The sequence below is a fragment of the Eleutherodactylus coqui genome, chromosome 4, assembly GCF_035609145.1.
Source record: "Eleutherodactylus coqui strain aEleCoq1 chromosome 4, aEleCoq1.hap1, whole genome shotgun sequence".
NCBI lineage: Eukaryota > Metazoa > Chordata > Amphibia > Anura > Eleutherodactylidae > Eleutherodactylus > Eleutherodactylus coqui.
Window position 1 is genome coordinate 191,032,149 of NC_089840.1, and position 11,440 is coordinate 191,043,588.

Consider the following 11,440-nt stretch of genomic DNA (forward strand, 5'->3'; position numbering starts at 1 on the left):
AGCGAGGTGCATACGAATGTGATGCCATGCCAGGTTTCCCATTGGAACAATGGGGAAAAACAAAAACTCCTCACATCCACAGGAGCATCACATGACTGTTATATTGGACAGAGTTTCACAGCCCGATATGGCACTTGCCCATGTGAATATAGCTTTTGTAAATGCAGGATAAAAGCAGTCTAAGGCTCTGTTCACACTGCCAACCATGGTTTTCCTAGTAAAATTACGGAAACCAGATTGAATCTATTATAGTCAATAGATTGCATCAGTTGCCGCTCGGTTCCGCCATTTTGATGGATCCGTCACAATGTTGTTTCTCCTCGTTCTTTTCTGCCATAACAGAACACAAGAATGAAGGTATAACCAGAGCCTTACGGACATTAAGCCGAGTAGTGGGTCTTCTATTTTTGGTAATCTCTATTTTAATTTGGGGGACGGATGAAGAAGTAGCTCCTGTTCTTTAATTGCAGTTAAAGAAAGGTTTCTGGTGATGCGTCTCCACAGCTCAAGTAGCATGAGCTGTGCGCTTATCCCACAGTAAGTGTTTGCTCTCAAGAGAATGAAGTATAGACCAAATGGATGGTTCCTATGGTACATAGGAAATTCTTTCTTTTTAGTGACTTTTTTTTCTTGTATTTCACGGGCAGCACACGGACCCATAATGGCTATTTAGACTGTCCACATGGCTGTCTTTTCATGCGGGCCTATGGTCCATATGAAAATAAAAATTGCTGCATGTTCTCTTCTTGTCCATTTTCATGGACAATAGCAGGGCATACTGCATATTGTCGGCAGAGAAAATTGAACCGCACTCGGACAGCGTTTGTGTGATATCAGATTTTTTTTGTTCGGTTGTACCGAAATCACCAATGCCTGTGTGAATAGGACCTTTGTTATGGAACAGAATCAAGGAAAAAGACAGGTATGTTAGTTGGTGACTGGTGGTATTTATGTATTCATATTATTGTGAGACCATGTTATTTGCAAGGTGCTTGGAAGGCGGACGTTTCAGTCTGGCTTGGAGATATGTGATATAACTTATACTGTAGCAGGCGGCATGCTCAATACAATTCTATTTTAACACCATTGTCTAATGCTGACCATTGTGAAAGATGTAGCTCAATGCGGTTAGCTAGTTGTGGTTACAGACAGTAACACTAGTGTATCATAGCCTTAGCAATCAGGTAAGCCTAATTTATTATTCGATGAATTGAAAAAGAAAATGGTGAGAAACACTTAAGTGATGTTTCCAAGATCTTCTGTGTTATTGTTCCAGTGCAAGAGGTCTTCTAGTATAACAACCCCCACAAAGTAAACAATTCAAAGTCTACAGCATGTGTGATACTTCTCTCTTAGTAAAACATAACAAAGGTTAATTTTGATAAAGCTGCATGCTCAGCATCTGAGATCCTGCTAGTAAAACTATAATATGTGTCTTCTGTGTACACAGTTCTTGCTAAGCACAAAACACCACTGCATGCAATATAATTCAATACTTTCACATTTTCAATTGAAATTCAGTGACACTACTGCGTAAAGTACAATTCAATACTTTCACACCAGGATACAGTTCCTACAGGGCCTTATTGTTGTCCATTAAAACTGACGAAAACATCTATTTACATTGCGGCTCATACAGAAAATAAAATCCTGCTTGTCCAGCACTAAATGAACACTTGTCACCCTGACAATACAGGTGGCTTCCTACCAGCCACCCGTCCAGACCAGACCTCAATACAGTACGCTAAAATACCCCATGTGGTCTCTTCTTTTCCAGAGAGGAGTGGGGGTTCTGTCTTTCAGCCCCCCAGTGCACTGTGTGGCTCTAGAAGGGAACAGACTTGCTAGAAGTCCTAAGCAGATGGTTCTTTTTAGGACAGCATGGTTCCTGGATTCTTTTTATCCCATCCAGCTTTTCCTATATGTGATATACTTTTTGGGCCTAATACATAAAGGACAGCATTCTGGGAGAAACAGCAATCTTCCAGTACTCTCCCCATCACTATCTCACACCTTATAGTATTTGTGACTGTCACAAGGGGGCATCCTCTTTGTCTAGAGGAAGGTTTCTGACATAGAAGGGGGTTCTTTGCTGTAAGAGTAGTGAAACTATGGAACTCTCTGCCTGAGGATGTGGTGATGGGGAAACTCGATAAGAGTATAAGAGGGCCTGGACGCATTTCTTGAGTGTTACAATATTAAATGTTCTATTACTTCAGAAGAGTTGTTAATCTGGGGATTATTCTGATTGCCAGATTGAAGTCTGGAATTAATTTGGTTCCCCTTAAATGAGGAAAATTGGCTTCGACCTCATTAGGTGTTTTGTCTTTCTCGCCTTCCCCTTGATCAACTCTTTGGGGGAAAATAAGCTGAACTGGATGGATATATATCTTTTTTTTTTTTCTGCTCAACATACTATAGATAGATAGATAGATAGATAGATAGATGGATAGATATAGATATAAAATTCTCATCAGAACTGATCCATCCACAGAAAACCAGCCAATATACATGAGTAAGGTTAAGTTACAGAATAGTAAGATCTTCTCAGTGATGGGGCCAAGAAGAGAACCTTCCCTCACTAAGCAATTCTTCTACGAATGGACAGCTTCCACTAATGACGTGTTTGTGTTCTTAAAGCCAAACAGGATTACAATAGTTAAACTTTGTTTAAAAGATGGCATTTACAGCTCAGCCCCCCCCCCAGGGGATTGCGAGGAAGATTCGAAACTTTATACGCGTCTCCAATTCAATTTTGACAATCAACGGTCACATGACAATCTTTAGGGCATGTATTTAGATGAAGACAGGGAAGCTACTCTTGTAAGCACAGTAATTTATACTTTTCTACTATGACCAGCTGATTACACCCTGCATGTGTCGCTCTACAGAGTACAAATGCTTCATCTGTATTCCTTTATTTTCAGGTCAGGCGATGGGGGGCACCGTCAGTGCTTTGGCAGCAATTTTGGACCTGTCCATAGCATCCAACGTTACAGATAGTGCACTTGCTTATTTCCTTACTGCTGATATCTTCCTTCTTCTATGCATTGGTGTGTATCTAATCCTTCCCAGGATGGAGTATGCCAGGTAAGACTTCAGTGCTGTGCTGTATCCAGAATGTAGGATGTAGGGAAATTAAAGGGTTATATTGACTCCAGATACTGATTACCGTACTGTAACTAAGGGTTACCTACAGCGAAGGCCACATCTATTGGAACTCTGATTTTGGAAAATGAGTTGTGAAAGTAAGGAGAAGAAAAATGTACACATCAAAGAAAAATAAAAACCAAAAAAATATAGTTCTCTGTCCGAAAGCGCCGCGGAAGCTGCTGAAACACTTTACAGGAATCTGAATAAGCTCCTTCTCTCAACATATAAAGTCTTCCTCACCTGTGGACTGCTTGGCACAAGTAGAGTTGGTTATATGTGGCGCAGGTAGAAAGCCGCAGAGCCATGTAGTCCCTGCAGGTTGGTGGTGATTGGTCAGACACAGCTAAGGAGGCAGTGTTATAGAGTAACCTGGTACTAAAGGCCGCATGCACACGGGCAGATTTATGCTGCGGAATCCAGAGTGGGCGTCCGCCTCCGGGGTCCACAGCAATAACCCTCCATAGCATGCTATGCAAAAATGATTCTTTGTGCACATGAGCGGTAACCAATTGCAGTTTCCGTTTGTGGATGAAAAATTGCAGCATTCTCCATCTTCGTGTGGTTCCCGTGTGGACGGCTTCCAAGTCAATGAAAGCTGGCCTACCCGCGGGCCGGAGAAAAGCAGGAGTTTAAAAAAAGAAAAATTTGTACTGCACATATCCGACGGTGAGCCGTGTGGACCATCCGCAGTACGGAGAAGCTGGAAGGAAGATAGGTCTGCGCGGACGTCTGCAAAGACAGCCGCCTGCACACACAGGTATGCAGAGTTACCCGCCGCGGTCAGGGCTGGATTCCATGTAGGATTCCGCAGCTGGAATCTGGACCTGCCATGTGCATGAGGCCTAAGACTGGAAAAAGACATATAATGTCCATCCATTGCAGCCTATTATCCCCACAATAAATAAGAACTCTAGAAAATGTAGTGGGACACTGAACCTCCATATCAAGAATATGGTAACAATACAGTAAAAGTATCAATCCAGTGTAATTGGCCGCACAAATATCGTAAACCAGCAACAAAATAAGTCCACAAATCTATCCTATTAAAACTATTTTATTGTAAACATATTAAAACATATAGTATCTTAAAAAGATGAGTCGCCATAGGAAAAACACAGAGCCACGGGGGAAGAATCCCAAGACACGTAGATCAGTATTACCCACAGCATGTCAGGCACAGCGCAAACTAATAAAGAATAAAATAGTATAAAGGTATGGGCAAAAATATAGGGGAGAAAGACTTCTCTCAATTGTCTGGGGTCCTGCACACACTTGCCTTTTGGCGTATTTACCTTTGTCTGATAGTGGGGGCATGGCGTTAACCTCGTTAATTTATATAAACCCCAACCAATGAAATGGCAGAAACGCCACTACAATCACTAATACATACTGGGCCCGAGGCGTAATATAAGACACGTCTCAAGTCACAGAAACCCGCTCTCCCTGTTCAGTGTCTTGGAGCTTCAGGTGACGTCTCTGACCATATGTGGGGTCACATGATTTATATGTCACTGACCCATCTGTCACAGAGGCCCGAGTCATGAGCGGGTTATATATAAATCCCCCAGACGAAGGCATGTACGCCAAAACATACATTGGGGCCTTCGCCATGCTGTGCAGGACCCCAGACAATGGAGTGGTGTATTTCTCCCTTCGTGTAAACGCATCTATATATTTTTTTCTATATGTTTATTAGTTTGCACTTTGACATTCTGTGGGTAATATTAATGTATTTGCCTTGGGATTCTTCCCCTGTGACTCCGTGTTTTTCCTATGGTGACTCATCTTTTTAAGATATTGTTTTGTTTAATGTGATTTACAATAAAATATTTTATTACAGCATTTTTGTGCACTTTTTTTGCTGTTGGTTTCCTATCCCACAATATTGATCTAGAGGAGAGTAAATAAAAAACATTAGGTAGAATCCAGTTTTCCTTCTTTTAGGGCAAACAGCTTGGCCATTCAGCGTATATGGCTTCGTATGTCCAACTGCATGTTGGCGTTCAGGTATGTGCGGATCACCTGGCTGGCGCCATACGGTGCACTGGACACATACCAGTGACATACATTGTGTCTCCTACTACAACGGATAAGAAGCAGCATTGTAGACTTGGATACAAGGGGATTGCACAGTTCCTTATTTGATACTAAATGAACTAAATACGATGCGGAATCCCCTTGTAATTCATCTTTTTTGCCTTATGATATTTAGCCATTTGACTGCAGTGCTGCATTTAGAGTGATCATCAAATAAAGAAACCACAGAATGAAACTTGAGAGTTTCGCCCTCAGATCACTTATGACACAGTTAGATCATGCCTCAGAAACCAAAAGAGAAGTGTAATTGTCAGACAAGAACACATGAGCGTCCTAATGGGCAGATGACTAAGGGTTCTTCCTCAATAAGTAGCATCTGCTGCAGCTTTCTTACTGCTGTTGGCACTAATAGGAAACTTAAGTACAACTTCAGCAAAAAGAACAACTGTCTTGTGTCTGGTCCCATTACACAACTAAAACAGAAAGAAGTGCAAAACCTTCTTTTCAGAATAGTTTGCTGTCATCATTTAGTATACGGTGGATATAAAAAGTCTGCACACCCCGTTAAAATGTTGGGTTTTTGTCATGTTAAAAAATCCAACCAAGATGAATCATTTCAGATGTATTCCCACCTCCGAGACCCGCTATCTATGCAATTCCATTGGAAAGCAAACTGAAATCTGTTAGGGTGGGAAAAAAATCTGAATAATGTGGTTGCATAAATATGCACACCCTAAAACTAATACTTTGTTAATGTATGCTTTGATTCTCTGACAGCATTCAGTGTTTTGGGGTCGGTGACTATCATGGCACATCTTGACTTGGCAAGCTTTGCCCACTCTTCCTTGCAAAAGTGCTCCAAATCTGTCAGATTGTGAGGGCATCTTGTGTGTAGCGCCCTCTTCAGGTCAGCCCACAGGTCTGCAGTGTGATTCAGGGCTGAACCATTGCAAAACTCTGATGATCTTCTGGTGAAGCCGTTCTCTTAGCGATTTGGCAGTATGCTTTGGGTCGTTGTGCTGAAAGTTGAAATTCCTCTTTAGCTTTTTAGTCGAGGAAGGTTGTGTGCCAAAAGGGACTGATTTTTGAAATGGTTCATAATTCCCTCCCCTTGACTAAAGCTCCAGTTCCAGCATCAGAACATCCCCCCCACATAATGCTTCCTCCACCATCTTCACTGCTGGTCTGATCATCTTCTGGTGATGCACAGTGTGTCCTTTTGTGCCGAACATACCTTTAGGAATTAGTGCCAACAGCTTGAACCTCAGCCTCATCAGACATAACACGTTCTCCCAGAGACTTCTGGCAGACTTGATGGAGGTTTTAGTAAAACATAGCCACCTTGGATGTTTTTATTATTGTTAGAACAGGCTTCCCCCCCCCCCCCACCCCCCTTCCCATTTCACAGCCCAGACATATGAAGAATACAGGAGATGATTGTCACATGCTCTACACAACCAGTACTTACCAGAAACTCCTGCAGCTCTTTTAATGTTGCTGTTGGCCTCCTGACAGCTTCCAGACCAATGTTCTAGTTTTTCCTCAATTTTTGAGGGACGTCCAGTTCTTGGTAATGTCACTGTTGGGCCATTAATCCCCTTCTTGATGACCGTCTTTACTGTATTGTTTTGGCCCTCTTCTCCTGACTGATACCTTCCAACAATCAGATCCCTTTGATTTGCTGTAAGATTTTTATGGATCAACTAAGAAAATGCCAGGAAAATCCTCCTAGAAGAGCCGAACTTTATATGGGGGAAATCAGAATCCCTGTAAATACTGGCAGTGGAGTGCTGACTACTAGTTATCATGAGTATAAATGTGATTGGCTGATTCTGAACACAACCACATCCCCAATATAAGAGGGTGTGAACACTTATGCAACCGCATTGTTTTAGTTTTATTATTTTTCCATCCGTGTGATTGAGCCCTCAGAGGAAACGCTTTAAACAGATTCATTAAGGCTGGCTTCACACTGGCGTACACACAATTACGCATGCCTTAGCATAAATAAGGCTCTTTTCTGCACGTATCAGCATGTTTTTCTGTACTTTTTCCACCCACAGGACATGTTCATTTCCGTACAGCAAACAAACTTCTCGATTGTATGGCTTATTATTTCCAGATGTTGTTTTCCAGCTGAATTATGTAGTGTTTCTCGCATCTCTACATATTCCACACACATTTGCGCACTCCATTGGAAAAAAGATAGAGCATGCTCTATCTTTTTTTTTTTTTTTTCACGGCTGTAGATGTGCACACGAAATGCGCACATGAGAGGGAACCCATTGAAATCAATGGGTTCTAAATATTGCGTGCGCAAATACGTCCGTGTGAGCCATAGGGTATTATTTATCCTCCAGCCTTCTGTTAAAAATCTGTAGCTTTTCTGTGGAGAACAGGAAGAGACCCGCTGTACTCCTGTTTGTTGTCAGCAGGTGGCGCTGCACTACTTCTCTTGGGAGAATGTGCCGTGTCAGACGTCTGGGAATTCAGTCTCGTTACCTTCTGCAGTTTTCGGCAGGTTCACACTCGGTGTCTCGCTGCAGTAGTCTACCATATAACAATTAGTGGCTCGGCCCTAGTAAACGCTAATCATGCAATGTCATAGACTCCTTACATGCAATGTTCAACAGTGAAGGTCGAGTTCACACCTGGCGGTCACGATGGGGCCAAAAATTGCACCAACATGTGGTTTTACTGCAAATCTGCGCAATTTTCACATAGGCAAGCTCTTGCAAGCGAACTGTGGTTTTAGCAGCTAAATGTGCTGCAATGAGCGATCTGTTTCTACTTTTATCGGTTTATACATACAGTATGCGATTAACCCTTTTGTGTTTCTCTTAAGCTACTACTTGAATTTAATTGAAGCAAGACCAGACTCTTCCGATGATGAAGGTTCTGAGGAGAAAGTGGACACTTCTTCATCAAAGACCAACTCTCCGCCAATACTTCCTATCCTGAAGCGAGTCAAAGTGCTGGCCGCCTGCTTGTTTTACACATTTTTCATTAGCATCATCATCTTCCCGACCATCGCTGCCAGCATCGAGTCTGTAGACAAGTCTTCCGGTAGCGTATGGACCAATAAGTTCTTCACTCCCATCACCTGTTTCCTGGTGTATAACTTTGCTGACTGGAGTGGCCGGCAGATCACAACGTGGATACAGAGCCCCGGGCCGAACAGCAAAATCCTGCCCACCTTGGTTTTCCTCCGGACATTATTTATCCCCCTATTTATGTTCTGCAACTACCAGCCCAGAAAACACATCTACCTGGTCATCTTCCAGAGCGATGTCTATCCCATCATCTTCATCACTCTGATGGGACTTAGCAATGGTTACTTGGGGACACTCTCCATGGTGTACGGTCCCAAGGTGGTCCCCAAGGAGTTGAGCGAGGGCACTGCAATAGTCATGTCGTTCTTCCTAGGGTTGGGGTTAGCAATAGGAGCGGCTTTCTCCTCGCTCGTTCACTTAATTTGATGTAGCACTAAGGGCTTATTCACATGGCAGGATTATTCATCATGTTTTTGTAAGCCAAAACCAGGGCTGGAACGTACGGAGAGAAGGTAGAATGGGAAGATTTGCATTTTTGGGGGGATTTTGGACCCACTCCTGGTTTTGGCTGATACTGATGAATACTACTAACGTGTGAATAAGCCTTAACTTGGACCAGAATTTTTTTTTAACATTAGCAACAAATTTTCTCCAGAGACTTCGGGATGCACCATAAATGGCGGTTTCCTTAGAAAATGAACTAACTTTTAAAAAAATTTTTATATTGATTCATGTGTTCAGTTGTTTGTTTTACCCAAGTCCTGTACTTGTATGCATGAAACCAGATTATTGCCATTTTTCCTTTTGAAGCAGATCTTCCCTCAGACTATGCTGCTCTGTTTAACCCCTTAAGGACACGGCCTATTTTTTTTTCTTTTTCAATTTATTTTTTTTTTCCCTTTCCACTTTCAAAAATCCTAACTCTTATTTATCCATCAACGTCGCTGTCTGAGGGCTTGTTTGTGGGACGAGTTGTATTTTTTTAATGGTACTATTTAATGTACTGTATAATGTACTGAAAAACGTTTTAAAAAATTCAGTGAAGTGAAATGGGAAAAAAACACAATTCTGCCATCTTTGGAGGGGGAGGTCTTGCTTCTGCAGTGTACACACTGCAGCAAAAATGCCATGACCACTTTATTCGATGGGTCAGTGTGATGATGCTAAGTTTTATATTTATATATATATATATATAAATTTTTTTTTTTTTTTTTGCAGTATTACTTTTTAAAAGAAAAATATTAGTTTTTTGCTGCCATCTTCTGGCAGCCAAAGCATTTTTATTTTTCCTTTGATATACTTGTGCAAGGGCTCATTTTTCATGGGGTGTCCCATAGTTTCTATTGGTACCATTGTGGGGTACATACGATTTTTTTTTTTTTTTTTGGAGACAGGTGACCACAAAAGCACGACTATTCCATGTATTTTTTTTGTTGATTAGGTAACCGTATGGAATAAATAGTGTGTTACATTGATAGATCGGATTTAACAGACTCAACAATACAAAATGTTTATTTTTTCTTTTTGTTTTTTGCTTTTTTTAATTATAAATATGCAAAAAAGGCTTTTAATGTTTTTTCTTAGTCTCCATAGGGGACTTTGAACTAGTGATCACTTGATTACTCATACAGTATAATGGTATTACATAGTACTACATTATACCGCAATCTGACAGGCAGTCTATTAAGCCATACCACAGGCATGACTTCATAGGTAATCTGCAAGGACAGCCCTGAGAAGGTGCCTGACTGCCAAGGCAACTGAACAGCACCCTGTGATATCGTCACAGAAATGGGGTTGGGGGGGCATTTAAAGGGTTATCCGCCACGATCCGTGTGAACCCTGATCTTGGCTGTTGTGAGCGTGTCAGCTGTAAAAGACAGCTCCATTCAAACCCCAAACCTCCATGACTTAACTGGGACTTATGGAACTTTGTTGTTTCAGCAGCTCCTGAGTTATTGAAGCAATGTAGCTTGCTGTTCTCCATGGTTTGCATAACTATTATTGACATTTATGGGAGTTATGGAAATGTTGTTGTGACGCCCACTCGGCTTTTTCTGTAAATCCCAACCATTCCCAGCCACTGTATTCAGCTGAGCCGGGCTTGGTGGGGGCTAGAACTAGCGATACATGTGAATCCAAAAGGGGATTATGTACGAATCTATTGGACTTTTTATTGTGTATCCCATGGGTATGCCATAAGTCCCAGATTGGAATACCGCTTCATGAGTCGGCTGTACTCTTTTGTGGTGCCTATATTTTCTGTGCCATGTGGACTAACCTTAAACAGGGTAGCATAGTCTTTACAATTTTCTACAACTGTTCTACTGCATCGTTCTTACTGTTCATATTTATACTGCTTCAGGTGGAAAATCTGTTTATGTAAGTATAGTGTTACTCCATTAATATGTGCCTACACGGAACGGTAAATATAGTCGGGGGTTTGCCACAATGGGTATTTGGGATAAGTGTTATCGTTACTACTATTAGTACTGATGCTACTTCAGTATAGTCATGTTTTTGGACGTTCTACAGTGACATCACTGGATGTGGTGTTAGCAGATCTGCTGGAAACAGATCTCTGAATTAGGGTTACACTATATTTATTGTAGATTTGGAGCTCATCAAGATGAGATTTAGATTGCATAATGAAATGTCCGCTCCCCGTAAAAGGCTCCATCACTGCAGCTTTTTGTTTTCCATTCTTAACTGATTCATTTAAAAAGAAATGAAATTATAGCAAACTGAATCAAACTAGAAACCATAGTTTTGTTTTCTTTATTTTTAATGGATCTGGTAGACCGCTGTCAAAAAAGGACCACTTCTGTGTTTCTTTCCGTTTTGTTTCATTTACATCTGTTTTTTAATGAATCCGTATTGTATTCCTTTAGTCTTTCTAACCACTTGCTCATGGTCACTTAATAACGGATAACAAAAACTGATAAACTGAACTAAACAGAAACCTTTCCACGTAGTTCGGTCACCCATTGACTACGATTTAAAAGAAAAAAACTAAAAATGGAAGTCTCCTTTCAGTTTGATTTCCGCTTTTAATGGAAACAGTAGCATAGCAATCTGCGCTATTATATCCATTTGAAAAGCAGAAATCAAACTGAGCTGAACTGAAGCACTTCAGCTCCTATTGAAATCAATGGGAACCCAAATGGAACCATTGTTTTCTGTTTGCCTTCTCCTCA

The 11,440-nt window shown here is 41.3% G+C and overlaps 1 protein-coding gene across 2 annotated transcripts in view; it reads left to right on the forward strand.

The window, feature by feature from the left end:
* Window positions 1–9,402, forward strand: part of SLC29A3 (solute carrier family 29 member 3) — a 46,642-nt gene extending 37,240 nt beyond the window's left edge. For both annotated transcript variants that reach the window (XM_066600482.1, XM_066600481.1), the window contains exons 5-6: window positions 2,928–3,090; window positions 8,036–9,402. In XM_066600482.1, coding sequence (XP_066456579.1) covers window positions 2,928–3,090; window positions 8,036–8,669 — 797 coding nt within the window. In that variant the 3' untranslated portion in view covers window positions 8,670–9,402. The remainder of the gene's footprint in view (window positions 1–2,927; window positions 3,091–8,035) is intronic.
* Window positions 9,403–11,440: the final 2,038 nt, after the last annotated feature.